Source organism: Accipiter gentilis, chromosome 17, assembly GCF_929443795.1.
Source record: "Accipiter gentilis chromosome 17, bAccGen1.1, whole genome shotgun sequence".
Classification (NCBI taxonomy): Eukaryota; Metazoa; Chordata; class Aves; order Accipitriformes; family Accipitridae; genus Astur; species Astur gentilis.
Window position 1 is genome coordinate 4,312,999 of NC_064896.1, and position 14,978 is coordinate 4,327,976.

The following is a 14,978-nucleotide window of genomic DNA, read 5'->3' on the forward strand; positions in this document are numbered from 1 at the left end:
CCGGGTTTGGGGGGGGGATGCTTCAGGGTGGGGGGTAACAGATCCCCATCCCCACCGTGGGGGTCGTGCTGCTCCAGGGGTGACGGGGCTGGCGGGGGGGGGGGGTCAAGGGCAAAGAAAGCACCAGGCAGGGCTCGGAAAAGGGGCACCTCGGGATCTTTAGTGCAGACACGTTGCCGAAACCCACCGCGGAGCCCTTGGGTGCGGGCAGGGGGCTGCCCACTTGGAGAGTCTGGCCAGCATGTCCTCCTCTAGTTGCCCTTCGGGGCATTTTTGTTCCGGATTTCGGCCAGTTTGCCAGCCAAGAAGCCCCAGCGGAAGGCCCCTTCCTCTGGCTCCCTCAGGTCGCTGCCATCGTCACCCGGTGGCTCCCCGGGGCTCTCACCCGGTTCTGGGGGGGGCACCCCCTTGTCCGGCCCCGACGCCTGCTGCCACTTGGTAGCAAAGAGATCCCAAAAGCCGGGTGCCTTCTCGGAGGGGGGTGGCTCGGGCGGCGAGGTAGCCAGCGGGCTGGAGAGGGAGCGGGGACGGGGACGTCGGTGTGGGGTCCCTTCTCGCCATGTCCCGCAGTGACCAGGACTGGGACCCCAAACCCCCCCCCATACCCCCCCTCCATGCCGGCTCCCTCCCTGCTGCCCCCCAGCCCAGCCCCATGGATATAGGCAGGGGAAGGGGATGCAGGTGATGGGACAGGGGGATGTGGGGGCTCCGTAATTCCCAGGGGCTGGATCCAGGCTCTGGGGGGTGTGTGTGTCCCCCACCGAGCTGCAACTTACTGGTCTGCGCAGGACTCTGGGCTGAGCAGCTGGTGCTCATCCTCGCTGGTGAAGAGGGACGAAAGCGTCCGCCAGCCCCGGGCACCCACCCCCTGCACCTGTGGGGGAGGCAGCATTGGGCTCACCAGAGACCCCAAGGTCCCAGCAGGCCCCCCCCGGCCCCCAGCTTCCCCCCCAGCCTCCTCCTCACCTTCCTCGCCAGCTGGGACACGGGGCTGGGTCCCTCCTCCATCAGCCTGGGTGTCTCGGCTGTCTCCATCAGCTCGGGGGGGTCTCCCTGCAATGAAACCCCCACGTGAGGAGAAGGGTGCAGGCAGGGGGAGGGCAGGGAGGTTTGTCACCCCACTTTGGGGGGACCCAGGCTTGGCGGTCACCCCCCCACACACACCCCCTACCTCCTCCTGCAGCGCTCCATCTGCCCGTGTCCCCCCCAGCGTCTGCAGCACTTTGGCCTTGTAGATCCTCCAGAAGCCCTGGGTCATGGTGAGGGGCTCAGCGGGGCCAGAAGCCGGCGGGTGCCGTGGGGAGCAGGAGGGGTGGGGGGCTGGGCACCCCCCCCCTGCCCTGTGCCACCCTGGCGATCCGGTGGCTTCATTAAACTTTCAGGGGCCACTTCCAATGCACAAAGGGGAACCTGAGCCCGACCTGAGCTGGGGGCAGCGCGGGGGCAGCTGCTCTGGTCAACCTCACCCCCCCACAACCCCCCCCCCTCCACCTCCCTGCCCCAGCCCCCCAGTGCCCCTCACCCCTAGGGGAACCCCCCCAAGGCTGGGGTCACCCCAAGGCCACAGTGCAGAGGAGGTGCTGGGGCTCGGCGCTCCCCCCCCACCCCGTGCCGTGGGTCCCCATTTATAATTGATCACCCAGAGTGGAGGAAACACGATCAGTGCTGGGACTCGGTGTGCTGAGCCCTCCCCAGCTCATCACAGCAATGACCGGGCCAGGACCGGATCCCGTCACCTCCTGCCCCCAGGCCAAGCCCTGTGTCCCGCTACGGGGACAACCTGGGCACGGCTGCCACCGGGTGCTGGGGACCCCTGGGGACGCGGCTGGGCCTCGGGGCCGTTCACCGGCCCCGGTTGGAGCGGGGCTGGCCACGGCCGTCGGGCAGAGCTATGGGGCTGAGCCTGGGGGCGTGGCCTACCCCAAATGGGCGTGGTTTTCCGCTGCATGGGCGTGGTTTGCTGCTCATGGGCGTGGCTTGCCGTCACACGGGCGTGGTTTGCCGCCTCCTGGGCGAGGTGTACGGGCGTGGGGCGGAGCCTACGCCTGCGCCTGCGCACTACAGCTCATCCTCCCGGCGTGGGTCCGCCATGTCGCCGCGCAATGGCCGCCGTACCGGGGCTCACCGGGCGCACTCGTTGGCCCGGCAGTTGAAGACGAAGCGGCGCCGACGAGATCTGGATGAGATTCACGGGGACCTACGGCCCGAGAACGCTGCTCGGTTGCTGCGGCAGGAACCCGACCCCGACCTGCCCGGCTGCGCCCAGTTCTACTGCCTGCACTGCGCGTGTGTGGGCCGGGGACGGGGGGGTCCTGGTCGGGGGTAGGGGGGGGTCTGGGGAGGGCTTTAACCCTTTGGAGGGGGGGTGTCTTGGTGCTGGGGGGGTCCCTTCCCCCTGGGAGAGGGTTGTTCTGGTCCAGGTGGTGGTCCCTGGCTCCGGGGGGTTGGGGGTGATCCCGGCGAGGGGGGCTCTGATCCCTTTGGGAGGGGGGGGATCTTGTCCTGGTCTTGGGGGGGGGGACTCTGGGCCTTGTAGGGAGCTTGTTCTGGTCTCGGGGGGGACCCTGGCCCGGGGGGGCCGGTCCCAGGGGTGGGGGTGGGGTCCCTGGCCCCTCCATAGGGCTCTCCCCAGCCCCACTCCCATCTCAGGGCCCCCTAACCCCCGGCTTCTTGTCCCCCCACCCCAGGCGCTACTTCGTGGACCTGACCAGCATGAAGGAGCACTTCAGGTCCAAGGTGCACAAGAAGAGGTAAGGGGGGGGCCTGAGCGGGGCCCCGGAGCAGGCCGCAGCCCCCTGCCCCTATTTTGTCGAGGTGAAGCGGGTGATGGTGTCGTTTCGGGGCCGGTCTTGTTTTGAGGAGCTGTGGTGGAAGGCTTCAGCCCTCCTCTCTGCCTTCCCCACAGGCTGAAGCAGCTGCGGGAGGCACCGTACACGCAGGAGGAGGCTGAGCGCGCCGCCGGCATGGGCTCCTACATCCCTCCGAAGAAGGTAGAAGTGCAGACCCAACCGCTCGAGGAAATCGTCGAGATGGAGGCATCCAGCTGAGCGCAGCGGTCTGAGGGGCCGGACGGCTCCGTAAAGGCATCTTTGTCCTCAGCTTTGTGAGGAAAAAACGTGCCCCGGTACAGCCTGCCAGCAAGCAAACACGCTGCTCCTCCTCGCCAGCCCTCCTCGCCAGAGCACTAATGAGGAGAAGGAGCCAGCGAGACCCCGGGTGCCCTCGCTGTGCGTCCTTCTTCTCGGGGAAGGGGCAAGCAGCTTGTTCCCTAAGCCGTGGCGTGACTGTACACTCGTCTCTTTGTTTTTAGAGCTGTTTTAGGCCTCTCTCCTTGGGTCAGAGGTTGATCCTGGTGACTCGCCCATTAAAATATGTCAACCGACAGGCTGGCAGTGTTGAGAGCTCTCTGTGAGTGTGACCCAGGTCCTGGATGAAGGGTGGCAGCCACCCCTTGGGGTAGAGGACAACATCTTGGTGTTATGCTTTTCCCGAGCACTCCAAGGGGAATACTGCCAGCATCTGTGCCAGCCCGGAGGAACGGCCTCGTCCCGGTGCTCCTGCTCTGGCACGGTGGTAAAGCTGCCTGTGCTTTGCCCTCCTGGCAGGGGGTTCCCAGCCTACTGGTAGCAGATACGGGGCTGCTTTTTGGGAGGATTATGTCCTTGAGTGAGCTCTTTATCAAGCACTTGGGTCTGTATAGCAGGCTGCTCGTGCTGGCCCTGCCTGTTTGGGCCTTGAGAGGGGAGTGCTGGTGTCCCCCCGGCAGGGAGACTTTTAGGCTCCTGTCCCCTAAAAACCCAATGCCTGCAAGTGATTTCATCTTCCCAGAGGGCTGGGGCTGCGTGTGTGGTGTGGTCAGCCTCCCCACCTCATGTCCACCAGCCTGATGCTGCTGTGATCCCGCTGTTGACCCTTCCTCTGCCTGCCTGGCTTTTAGGGGACTTTGTTTGACGATGCCACCACCCGCTGCTGCGAATTCCTGCAGAGCGGATCTTTGCCGATGCAGCCCTGGCAGCAAAACCCTCGGGCCAGAGGTTTGACCCTCCGGCCCAGCCGGGGATGGGACTCTGGGCCGGAGCAGCAGAAAAGCAGAGTGACAACGCAGCTGTGCTCAGCAGGAAAGGGTTTATTTCTACACAGCCCGCCCGGATTTGTCCCCAGCTCCGGGGAGATGAAATGCTGCAGCTCTGCATGGGTTTGCTGAGTGCGAGGGGGACCGGGAAGGTTGCAGACCCCATCCCAGCGGGATGTGCCTGCCCAGGGGACACGTCGCTGACCCTGTGGCCCCGTCTCCCCCCGACCCCGTTGTTGCAGAGGTCGGTCTGGTCCCAGCCCTCCCCGCCGCGTTACCTAACGGCTTTCGGCGCTGACCTCCTTTCCGCAGGGCCGGGCTGGCTGCGGCCACAACGCGGTCCCCCCCACGCAGGGATGGGGGGGCTGCGTTGGCTGCCAGCGGGGTGCAAGGGGCCCCCCCGGGCCCCTTCTGCTTGGGGAGAAGATGGTGATGGACACAGCAGCAGGCTCCATCGTCCATCCATCTATCCGTTCAGGCTCTGTTCGTGTTGTGGCGGGATCGTGGTGTCTCGCAGCGGTTCGGTCAGGGGCTCAGCCGGTGGCTCTGGAACCAGGAGGTGGCTTCTCCGTTCTCCATCCTGGTTGTTGAACCGGCTCTCAAAAACGGGGATGGACAAGGGGACAGAGGTGCGTGTCCCCAAGCCCCGGGGCATCGCACCGCCCAGACATGGAGGGAAGGGCTGGATGTGGCGCAGATCAGCTGGAAAGGATCCGCATCCGGCAGCTCAGCTCCGTTCGGGCGTGGGGTGGGGGGGTGGACAGCGGGCAGAGGGGCACCCCGGCCCCCTCCTCACGGCTCTGGGGGGGCTTTAGTGGGGCCAGCCATCCTCCGGGCGCTGTAGAAGGAGAGGCAGAGCCCAGCAGCCGCCAGCAGCAGGGCCAGGGGGGTCAGCAATCGCCCCCCCGGCTCAGCCCCCCGCCCCGCCGCCAGCTGCATCTGCGGGGGGAAGAAAGGAGAGGAGAGGGGAACGCTGCGAGACCCTGAACCCCAAACCCCCCAGGGTCAGGGGACCTGAGGCCGTGCCCTGAATGTCCCCATCACGCTCGGCTGGGATGTAGGGGCAATGGGGGACAGCTTTATGGCCCCCCTCCCGGGGCATCCAGGGATGCTTTTGGGGTGCCCCACGCAGGGTCGGTGAGGCTCCACCAGCAGCACCACTGGTGCTAACGTGGAGCCAGGATATGACCGGGCATGGTTCCCACGGTAGGCAACGTAGGTGGGGTCCTGGGGGTCCCTGCAGGCTCCCCGCCGCCCCCCTTCCCCAACCCCTGCTCCCCCCTTACCTGGAGCAGACGGAAGTACCCCGGGGTTAAGCGTCTGGGGCGGATAATCATGGCGTGGCGGGGAGCAGCAGGATCAGACCCCACAGGTCAGCAGCAGGGGGGCCCCCGCCACCCTGCTCCCAACCCCAAGACCCCCCCCCCCCCCAGTACCCCGACCATGAAGCGGGGTCTGCGTCTGTCACCCACCCGCCTGCCGGCTCCGCGGTCCCCTCGGAAAGGGCGGCACGCACCCGGCAAACGCCGAGCAGCTGTCAGCCGCGATCAGCGCCCGCTGCTCCCCCAAGCGCACACGCCGGGGCGGGGGGGAGACGGGCACTGAGGCGCTGGCGGGGGGGCCAGGGCAGATTTTGGGGTGGGGGGGGGGAGGGCAGGAGAGCTGGGCTCAGTACATCTGCAGGCCTCTGTGTGGGCTGCTCCCTGCCTCAGTTTCCCCACCTGCAAAGGAAAAGGTGGGAATTGTGCCTTGGGGGGGGGGGGGGGGGGGAGGGAGTGGAGTGACACCCCCCCCCCCAAAATCCCTGGGGTGGTGAGGAGGGGTGCTGAGCAGGGGGTCCCCCCAGGCTCTCCCAGGGATCTGTGTGGCCAAACCTCGTGCCCGCAGGGGCACCAGGGGGATGCCCGCTAGTGTCATGAGTTCTGTTGGGACTCAGCCCTCACCGCATGCAGGGGCTGGGGGGGACACACACACACACCTCACAGCTGAGGGGGAAACTGAGGCTGGGGAGGGGTGCGGGGGGGGGGGTGTTTTCGGCAGCCATGCGTCACCGTCCTTGCCCGTGACTCACTGGGGTGCGTCGCGGGGCCTCGCCCCGCAGGGTCGTACTGGGCCGTACTGGGCGGGAGGCCCCCCGGGTGCGGCGGGGAGGCCTCGGTGAGCGGCACGCGGTTGCGCCAATGGGGCCGCCCGTCCCTGGCGCAGGTGAGCAGTCGCTCCCGCCACCGGTTCCGGCCTGGCCGCCATGGAACCCGTGGGTGCCTGGAGCCCCGCAAGGGCAGCCGCTTGGCTCCGAGGTGAGGCCTCCCCACCCTCCGTGTCCTGGCTGACCCCCCTACCCCCAAACCTAGGGGGGGGGGGACACACACACCCCACTGCTGACCCTGGGGTGAGGGGTCTGGGGTGGGTTGTCCCCAATTTAGGGACGCGTGGGTGACCTGGTGTGGCTGGGGGAGGTGGCAGCCCTTTCCTGTCCCTCACCCCTTGTCCCTGGTGGGGGGGCAAAAGGGGGGGGTCTGTCCCTGAATCCGACCGATGGCGGGGTGGACGTCCGGCCATACGCGCCATCTCGGCTGAGACCGGGCGAACTCGTCACGCGGACGGGTCCCTCCTAGCAGGCTGGGGTCGGCCAGCAGGGACACTGGTGGGGGGGTGCTGGGTCTCCCCCCCCCTTCCCTTGGCGTCCGGCTGGTGCTAGGGCAGGGCTGTGGGCAGGGCTGGATGCGGCCGTACAGGGGTACCCCTTCGAGGCCTGGGGGCTGTCGGGGCTCGACCTGCTGGGGCTGTCGGCGGGGGCACTGGAGGCACTGGGAGTGCGGCGCTTGGGGCACCAGGAGCTGCTGCTGGAGGCGGTGGAGCAGCTCCGAGCCCTGGTGAGTGTCGGCACCCGTGGGTGCTGCGGGGGGGGTCCCGTGGTGGAAAGGTGGAAGAGGGGGTGTGGGCGCACCCTGGGCTAGGTGGAGGTGGGGGTGGACGGACACGATGACATGGAGGGACCCTGGACTGGGTGGAGGTGGGGGACATGGGGGCACCCTGGGCTGGAGGGGGGGGGTGTGGGGGCACCTTGGGCTGGGTGAAGGTGGGGACATGGGGGTACCCTGGGCTGGGGGGGGGGGGGGGGGGATGTGGGGGCACCCTGGCCTGGGTAGGGGGTGGGATTCGGGGGTACCCTGCGTTGGGTGAAGGCGGGGACGTGGAGGCACCCCAGAGACCCCCACTACCCTTCTGTCCCCTGGCGCCCATGTCCCCTGTCGTCCCCCCCCCAGGACACGGGGCTGGCGAGCACCAGCCTGCGGACGCTGACGGAGAGGCTGCGGGAGCTGGCACAGGGCACCCAGAGCCTGGTGCTGGGGGGGCTGCCGGCGGGGGCTGACCACCGGCCACCCCCCCTCACCCTCCTGGCCCGAATCGTCGACCTGGTCGGTGCGGCCAAGGGGCTCTTCTCCTGGCTCAACAGGTCCGGGGTGGGTGGGGGCACCCATGGGTGCTGGGGGCCCCCTGTGCCTGGGGCTGAGCTCTCTGTCCCATTTCCCCCCCACCCCCTCCAGGTACCTCTTCTCCACCCTCAACGACTTTTCGGCCAGCCGGGACATCGTCCTGCTCTGCGTCCAGCTGGCAGAGACGCTGCAGGCGGTGGGTGCCCAGGACGGCTGCCCTGCCCCGAGGCCACGGTGATGGGCACGGAGTTGGGGGGAATGGGGGGGAGCCAGCCGTCTGCTCTCCTGTCCCCCAAAGCTCTGCCTGCTGGAGTTGGGGGGAGAACTGGGGTCAGGGGGAATGTGGTACAAGGGGCTTCCTTGCAGGCCCCCCCTCGACTGGGATGGAAGGGGGGCTGAGCCATCCCATCCCACTCAGCCCCGTGTCTTGTCCCCCCCCCAGGACTGTCCTGCAGCTGAGAGAGACAGCCGGATCCTGTGGATTGTAAGTGCTGGGTGAGGAGGGGATGGCAGGCATGGGGGGGGGGGTGTCCCAGTGTTGCCAGGGCCCCCCCTTAACCACCCCGCTGTCACCCACAGTGCCAGCACATCGTGGGCATCTGCGAGAGCATCGTGGGCTGCAGCCCCCCGGCGCTGCTGGACCGCAGGGCCGTGCTTCAGCGCGTGGGGCTGCCGCTACCCCCCGGCCTACAGGGCAGCCCCCCGATGTCCCCTGACACCCCGTCGCTGCCCCGTGGCCTATGGGGCAGCCCCCCAGCATCCCCTGACACCCCAAAGCTGCCCCCCAGCCCGTGGGGGAGCACCCCGCCGTCCCCTGACACCCTGACGCTGCCCTCTGCCCCCGTGGGGAGCCCCCCGCCGCTCCTCACCACCCTGCTGGTGAGTGCCTGCTGCCCCCCAGGACCCCCTGGCACCCCCTGCACCCCACTTATACCATGTCCCTCCTGTCATCCCCCCCCCAGGGCTTCAACATCACTTCCACCAGCTCCTGCCTGCACTTCGTGTCCGCAACCACCTCGGAGGTGAGTGAGACGCTGTCACCCCCGCCACGTGCCACGCTGTCCCTCCGCCACCCCCTTTTAGCGCCTGCCGTGGGGAATACCACCCACCCCAGTTGCATCCCATCCAGCCGGATCCCGCAAGCCTCTTTTAGGGCCCTAATCCATCCCTCATAACCCCGAGCTTGGGGTGGCTGCCTGCAGCTGAGACCGTGCAGCTCGTCTCACGAGTGAGCACAGCCTGGGCCGTGGTAGGAGCCCTCCTCCATATCCCGATCCCACCAACCGCTACGGCTGGTGCTGTGCAAGGTCAGGCTGCCGGTTAATGGTTAACCCCCCCCGCCATTCTCCCCAGCTGGGAGAGCTCCTGAGTGTGGATTAGCTGGGGGGGTTGTGGGGGGGCGAATGCCCAGGGCTGGGCACCCCACTCCCACCCTGCCTCTGCCCCAGGCCTTGGCCGTCCACGGGGGCCGCATCCTGCCCGGAGACGAGATCGTGCAGGTCAATGAGCAGGTCGTGGTGAGTCGGGGAGGACGGGGGCTCGAGGGTGGTGCTGGTTTTGGCAGTGAAGTCATGGACGGGGAGCTGCAGGGCTGGCAGGATTTGGGGGAACGTGGTGGCTGCGGGTGGGAGGATTTTTGGGGACATGGGAGCTGCGATCCGCAGAATGCATGAGCCGTGGCTGGGAAAGGTGGGGGGGATGCAGGAGCCACTGCCGGGGGTGTTTGGGGGATATGGGAGCCGCTGGAGAGGAGGATTTGGGGAATGTGGGACCTGTGGCCGGGGAGGGCTTGGGGGATGCGGGAGCTGTGGGGCTGGGAGGGTGCAAGGGGCCGGGCGGCCGTGGGGCAGCGTGGGGCCGGGGCCGTGTCCCATGGGTCACCAGGGGGTGCGTGCAGGTGGGTTGGACACGCGTCAACCTGGCGAAGAAGCTGCTGGAGAAGGCGAGCGGGGTGACACTGGTGCTCAAGAAGATCCCCCTCGACCAGCCCAGCTCCCCCACCTATCCCAGGCAGCAGGTGAGTGATCCCAGTACTCCCAGTACAGCCCCAGTCCTGCATTGGGCTGCGCTGGGAACCAGGCAGTGATGCTCGGAGCTGGGCATCTCCCATCACCTTGGTGGTCCCTAAAGCTCTGCGGGACCGTGGTGGGATGCAGGCTGGCCCTGACGCTCCATCCACAGCTCCCGGGAGCATTTTTGGATGCCGCGGATCACACTGGCACCAGGAGCGGCGAGTGCCCGGGCAGCCCCGTGTCCCTGACCTCCAGGTAAGCCCCATCCCCTGATACCCCGACACCCCCAGCCTGGCCAGCACGGAGTTTTTTGGGTGCACCCAAGGCCCCTTCCCAGCTCTTTCTAGGGGAGAGGTGCTGGCAGCGTGGCAGCTGCCTGCAAGCGGCCCGGGAAGCTGCCAGTAGTCTTAAGGAATCAGAAAAAAAAAGAAGGAGTTGTGTTTGTAATCCATTCACTTGGTAACGTTTTAATGGGGTTGAAACTATATTTAGACGTGACCCTTCTCTCCCGGAATGGAAAGGCCTGCGCGGAGCCTGTGGCAGCACGGGCGAGCTGGGCAGGAGCTGTCGGGCTGGGCTGAGACCCTGCTGGGGAGTGCGGAGGCCAGTGGGGCCAGTGCCAAACCACTGCCACCCCGTCACCTCCAGCGCCGCTCCTCCTCGAGCACGGAGAACTGTGGGTGCCCCAAGCAAGTGTGGGGCCGGCTGGAGCCTGATAGCAGGACCCCCGTGGCGGTCAAAGAGATTTGCAGCTCAGGGATCCCTTTTTCCCCCAGCGCTGCTGCCGACTTGGACTCGGGGCCAGATTCGGCACCGGACCTCGTCACTGACGAAGAGGACGGAGGGGAAGAGCGGGACTTGAGGCTGCCCGGGGTGACCGTGGGGGAGCTGCCAGGGTTGCCCGGCCACGGTAGGAGGGGGAGTGGAGGGGATATCTGGGGACGGAGCGGTTTCTCCCCCGGGATGGGAGGTTACAGCCCTGCTTGCTGTTTACAGGTGCTGCGGAGGAGGTGACGTGGGAGGGTGGCACCTCATCGGGCACCCCGTGCTCCCTGGGCACCCTTGCTGCCACCGGACCCTGTGCCGCGGAGCTCAGCCCCACGCCAGCCTCCACGGCAGGGACGGGGGGTGCAGAGTCCAGCCGGCTCCCTGGGGAGGTGAGAGCTGGTGGGAGAGGAGCACTGAGCCTCAGGGGGGGACGCTGGGGGGACGTCAATGGAGCACACGCAGGATTTCATGGCCCCCCTGAGCTGGGAGGCGAAATGCCTGGGGTGGGTTCCTCTCCAAGCTCGCTGCTGTGGGGAGTGCGAGTTGGGGGTCCCTAAGGGGCTGGGGGTGCTGCCTGGGCGGGGGGGGGGGTGTCAATTGTCCCGAACTGCTCACCTCTGTCTCCCCATCCAGGGCAGTCCGCAGACAGGACACAGACCAAAAGGTGAGCAGGATCCTGCCAGGTCTGGGGTGAATGGGGCTGGGGGCTCTCTCAGGCTCTGCCCCCTGCTCCCCCTTCCCTGCTCTTGACACCCCCCCGCCTCGCTGTGGCCGGCAGGAGTGGCGACCAGGCTGAGCCGCCGGCGGGTCTCCTGCCGGGACCTGGGACGGGTGGACTGCGATGGCTGGCTCCTGAAGAAGAAGGACCACGTGGGCTTCATGGCCCAGAAGTGGAAGCGGTGCTGGTTTGTGCTGAAGGGCCACACGCTCTACTGGTACCACCACCCCAACGTGAGTGGGGACACTGGGTGTCCTCATCCCCCACCTGGGGCAGCCGGGCTTTCCCATCCCCAGCGCCGGGGCAGGTGGTGGACACAGCCGTCTCCCTTGCAGGATGAGAAGGCTGCGGGACTCATCAACGTGGCCACCTACGACCTGGAAAGCACAAGGGAACAGAAGAAGAAATAGTGAGTGGGGTCTGTCTCACCATGGACCTCCAGGCTGGTGGTGGAAGGGGGGGGATGCTGTCCCAAGGGTGCATGCTCATGAGCCCTTCTGGGTACCACCTGCATGTCCCCATGGGGCTGGTGGGGTCTCCACGGGGCTGGCAGGACTGGCCATCTTGCAATACGGGAGCCCACGCTCTGAGCAAGACGGGCATTGCACTACTGGTGTTACTGGGGACAAGGCTGAGGACCAGAGCATCTCCAATGAGCAGGGAAAAGCCCAAACCCCTGGGCTTGCTCAGGACAAGGGGGCTGTGGTGCAGGGGAGACTGGATGGGGGTTTGGGGCTGGCTCTGGTGCCAGCTAACTGCATTAGCAAAGGCAGCCACCTGCTTGTCCTCCTCCAGTGTGTTCCAGCTCTCCCATCAGAGGTACAAGCCCTTCATCTTCGCCGCAGAAACGCTGGCTGATTTGAGCATGTGAGTAACGTGCCAATGGGCAACAGCCGGTGCTGGTCCCACCACACTGGGCTGGCCATGACCCTCCGTCTGTCTGTCTCTCCGTCCTTTCTTTCCCCAGGTGGGTCAGTCACCTAATAACAGCCAAAACAAAGTACACGCTGGCCCACCAGTCGGTCCCGGACAGGGAGGAAGGTAACAGGCCCTTCCTGGGGTGGGAGATGGGGTCAGTTCTCCCACGGGAGATGGGGACCCTGTGGGGAGCCGTGGGTCCCAGTGGGGCAGCCATGCTTGGTGCTACAGCTCCTGTGTGGGACCACTGGGAGCTTTGCTCGTGATTTGGGGGAAATGTGAGAAATGGTCCCTGAGAAGAGGGCCGGGGTGGTGCTCAGCTCTGGGGAGGGCTGGGGAGGGGCAGCCTGGGGCTTCCCACTCCCTCCACTCCCACTGTCTTCTCCCATGGCCTCCAGACTGCTACAGCGAGACAGAAGCCGAGGACCCCGATGACGAGTCCCCCAGGCAGGCATGCGACTCGGTGAGTGGCCCTAGGGGAGGTCCCAGGGAGGGGATGGAGGATCCTCATCTCACCTCCCGTCCTGTCTCTCCTCCAGCCAAAGAAGAGGTTGCCTTCTTCTTCAAACACCCCGGAGAAAGCCCAGCTCTTCCCAGCCAGCGGTGAACCCAGCAGCGCAGCCAGCAGCCCCCAGGGCAGCCCCCGGCCCTGCTCGCCCATGGGTAGGTGCTGGGGGGGGTGTGACATGTTTCACTCTGTCACCTTGTGTGTGCCCTTTAATCAAAGTTAGGGCCACGCTTTTGCATATGTGTGTGTGTGCGCTGGGGGGGGTAACCTAAGCTGGGATGTATTTGAGTGCGAACCATGTAGTGTCTCGGGATGCTCTCGGAGCAGGGTCACACGTGGGGGCAGCCCCATGGGGTTTTGGGGCTGCCGCCCTGCTACGGTGCCCTCTCTTCACCCAGACCCCGCTGGGGAGGATCTCGAGTGCCTGATGCGGTGCCTGAAGCAGGGTGGGGTGTCCCTCATCGGGCGGCAGCGGTTCCTGACACAGGAGCAGTACCGCAAGTCCTTCATCCGACGCAACAAGAACCCCCACATCAATGAGAAGGTGCACGTGGTGCGGGCCCTGCAGAGCACGCTCAAGGTGGGACCCCGCAGCCCCCTAACTCCCCCAAAGCCCCCTGCCCATGGGCAGCCACCCCAAAAACATGCCCTTCCTTTCGGCAGGCGAAGCTGGTGGAGCTGCAGGCTCTGGAGCAGCTGCTCAGCGATGCTGCGCTCACCTCGGAGAAGTTCACGCGCTGGAAGGAAGAGCACCAAGAGCTGTACCAGGAGCTGCGGGAGTGGTGGGCACGGCAGCAGGGTCAGGATGGCGACGGGGGGCTCGGGGCTGAGCACAGCACCCCTAAAGAGCCAGCTGAACCCTGACACCCCGCCAGGACCTCTCTGGCACGAATTGCCGATAAAAATCGTGGTGCTGCGGGAGCAAAGCAGGTGCTTTGCCCATGCTGAGGGCATGCACGGGGGGATTGATGACATTTTTGAAGGCTCAGCCCCCAGCATGGATTTGCCGCAGGAGAAGTGGCTTCTCCTACATGTCCCTGGGGTGGGACATTGCAGTGACAGTCTTGCTTTTTTCGGGGATGTTTTGCCTTGGCTGCTCGTTGGTAATGGGGGCCTTTTCCTGGAGGAACATGCCCCTGCCGTGCACAGCGGCACGGTGCCACCAGCCATCCCAGCCAGGGTCTCTTCTGCTGTAAATAAAACTATGTCGACGAGGGCTGATTGTGCCATGCTTTTTCTTGGCACTGAAATGTCCCTGCAGTGACAGCAAGCCCCTACCCGTGCCGTGTGTCACCATCCTCAAGGGTTTGTGGCATCCCTCTGTGCTCTGCTCTCCTCTCCCTGTGGGCTGCGCTGGTCCAGCTCGGGGGCGATGGCACCCACCTGTGGGGCAGGGGGACAGGGACGGGGCTCCAACGATGCGGTGAGGCCAGGGAGGGCAATGAAGAGGGGAAGGTGTCCCGGGGAGGGCTGGGGTGCTCTAGGGGGGTTTGTGCAGCTCACAAGGGGCAAGAGGAGAGTGCGGGGCAGGAGGGGGAAGATGTGGTCAGCCTGGAAAGGGGGGGACAGGTCCTGCCCCTCCCTGTGCCACCCAGCCCCTCACAGACATACTACAGCTGGGTATGGGATGCTCTTTATTTGGCTGCAGAGGCTAAACCCTGCCTAAAGATTAAAGCACAATCAAGTTAAGGGCAAAAAAAGCGTTGACATCAGCTTGCTTTCCAGTGAAAAATTACGAGTGAAAAGAGGTAAAGATGGGGAACAGACCCAGCTCTTCCGCCCAGTAATAGTCTGAGGGGTGTCCAGGGGTGCAGGATGGCCACAGCAGGAGGCTGAGGAGCCGCTGTCACCCCAGAATTTGCCGCATCGTCCCCGTGACACTCATGGCAGGAATCAGTCTGTCCCAGCGCCTGAATAATCCACCTCTAAGGGGCAGCGGCCGACCTCATGACGAACCCCCTTTTCCTGTAGAAGCTGGTGGCCAAGAAGATGCCAGCGAGCACCTCTGCAGCTCCAGCCCAGGGAGAGCCATGTCCCTTGGTGGAAGTGGTCTGCCGGGGGGGTCTATGGGCTGGCTAACTCCTCCAGCACCCAGGTAAACAGCACCCACCAGCATCAGCAGGAGCCTGGTGGCCACCAGGTTGAGCCATGCTGGGGGGGACCCATCATCGTGGTCCCAGCATGGCCAGGGTGTACGCCAGGGCTCCCAGCTGCAGCAAGCCCACATTGGCCACTCTCAGCACCTGCGCAGGCCAGAAATGGGCCATGTCCTCCGGGAGGGCACAACAGGCTGGACCCAGCTGGGCAAGCTCCTCCAAGCAGCTCTCCCAGAGGACATCCCTGAAGGAGATGTTGCAGGGGGGAGCTGGGCACCTCCCACCACTGTGGGGTGGCCGTGGCCACTAACAGAAGCACCCAGGCGTGGGGGCCAGCGCCAGACGCCTTACCAGAAAGTGGGTCCCCACTGCCAACAAGGCCTCGCTGCTGGCAGTGATGGCATATTTCCATACATTCTGTATGGCATTTCTAAATATTTTGATGGTTT

At 65.8% G+C, this 14,978-nt stretch overlaps 3 protein-coding genes across 5 annotated transcripts; 2 read left to right on the top strand and 1 right to left on the bottom strand.

Annotated features, from left to right (window-relative positions):
- Nucleotides 1-148: 148 nt before the first annotated feature.
- C17H1orf232 (chromosome 17 C1orf232 homolog) lies at nucleotides 149-1,896 on the bottom strand. Of its 3 annotated transcripts, XM_049819668.1 has the most exons (5): nucleotides 1,640-1,896; nucleotides 1,172-1,249; nucleotides 967-1,053; nucleotides 777-874; nucleotides 149-510 (listed from the first exon to the last, which is right to left on the bottom strand). In XM_049819668.1, the coding sequence occupies exons 3-5, from the start codon at nucleotides 1,033-1,035 to the stop codon at nucleotides 252-254; spliced, it is 426 nt and encodes a 141-aa protein (XP_049675625.1). In that variant the 5' UTR covers nucleotides 1,036-1,053; nucleotides 1,172-1,249; nucleotides 1,640-1,896; the 3' UTR covers nucleotides 149-251. The 3 variants fall into 3 exon arrangements, with proteins under 3 accessions (XP_049675625.1, XP_049675626.1, XP_049675624.1); XM_049819669.1 differs by lacking the exon at nucleotides 1,172-1,249; XM_049819667.1 differs by lacking the exon at nucleotides 1,640-1,896 and having other exon boundaries at nucleotides 1,172-1,320.
- Nucleotides 1,897-1,966: 70 nt separating this feature from the next.
- Nucleotides 1,967-3,384, top strand: ZNF593 (zinc finger protein 593). Its single transcript, XM_049819670.1, has 3 exons — nucleotides 1,967-2,286; nucleotides 2,688-2,750; nucleotides 2,906-3,384. Exons 1-3 carry the CDS (start codon nucleotides 1,967-1,969, stop codon nucleotides 3,045-3,047), a joined length of 525 nt encoding a protein of 174 aa, XP_049675627.1. The 3' UTR covers nucleotides 3,048-3,384.
- A 2,895-nt stretch (nucleotides 3,385-6,279) lies between these two features.
- CNKSR1 (connector enhancer of kinase suppressor of Ras 1) lies at nucleotides 6,280-13,649 on the top strand. Its single transcript, XM_049819660.1, has 21 exons — nucleotides 6,280-6,369; nucleotides 6,788-6,945; nucleotides 7,339-7,529; nucleotides 7,621-7,705; nucleotides 7,952-7,993; nucleotides 8,089-8,388; nucleotides 8,472-8,531; nucleotides 8,958-9,026; nucleotides 9,407-9,526; nucleotides 9,691-9,776; nucleotides 10,298-10,431; nucleotides 10,518-10,678; nucleotides 10,923-10,953; nucleotides 11,068-11,240; nucleotides 11,343-11,416; nucleotides 11,803-11,874; nucleotides 11,975-12,048; nucleotides 12,324-12,388; nucleotides 12,465-12,588; nucleotides 12,832-13,013; nucleotides 13,097-13,649. Exons 1-21 carry the CDS (start codon nucleotides 6,318-6,320, stop codon nucleotides 13,295-13,297), a joined length of 2,454 nt encoding a protein of 817 aa, XP_049675617.1. The 5' UTR covers nucleotides 6,280-6,317; the 3' UTR covers nucleotides 13,298-13,649.
- Nucleotides 13,650-14,978: the final 1,329 nt, after the last annotated feature.

What these genes read in the sequence shown, in the direction of transcription:
- C17H1orf232 (XM_049819667.1), bottom strand. Translation starts at nt 1,258, where the DNA reads ATGACCCAGGGCTTCTGGAGGATCTACAAGGCCAAAGTGCTGCAGACG. An exon ending in TGTCCCAGCTGGCGAGGAAG is followed by an intron (nt 875 to 966) that starts GTGAGGAGGAGG and finishes CCTCCCCCACAG; the next exon opens with GTGCAGGGGGTGGGTGCCCG. An exon ending in CCAGAGTCCTGCGCAGACCA is followed by an intron (nt 511 to 776) that starts GTAAGTTGCAGC and finishes CTCCCTCTCCAG; the next exon opens with CCCGCTGGCTACCTCGCCGC.
- CNKSR1 (XM_049819660.1), top strand. Translation starts at nt 6,318, where the DNA reads ATGGAACCCGTGGGTGCCTGGAGCCCCGCAAGGGCAGCCGCTTGGCTC. An exon ending in GGCAGCCGCTTGGCTCCGAG is followed by an intron (nt 6,370 to 6,787) that starts GTGAGGCCTCCC and finishes GGCTGTGGGCAG; the next exon opens with GGCTGGATGCGGCCGTACAG. An exon ending in CGCTCCTCACCACCCTGCTG is followed by an intron (nt 8,389 to 8,471) that starts GTGAGTGCCTGC and finishes TCCCCCCCCCAG; the next exon opens with GGCTTCAACATCACTTCCAC.
- ZNF593 (XM_049819670.1), top strand. Translation starts at nt 1,967, where the DNA reads ATGGGCGTGGCTTGCCGTCACACGGGCGTGGTTTGCCGCCTCCTGGGC. An exon ending in TTCTACTGCCTGCACTGCGC is followed by an intron (nt 2,287 to 2,687) that starts GTGTGTGGGCCG and finishes CCCCCACCCCAG; the next exon opens with GCGCTACTTCGTGGACCTGA. An exon ending in TCCAAGGTGCACAAGAAGAG is followed by an intron (nt 2,751 to 2,905) that starts GTAAGGGGGGGG and finishes CCTTCCCCACAG; the next exon opens with GCTGAAGCAGCTGCGGGAGG.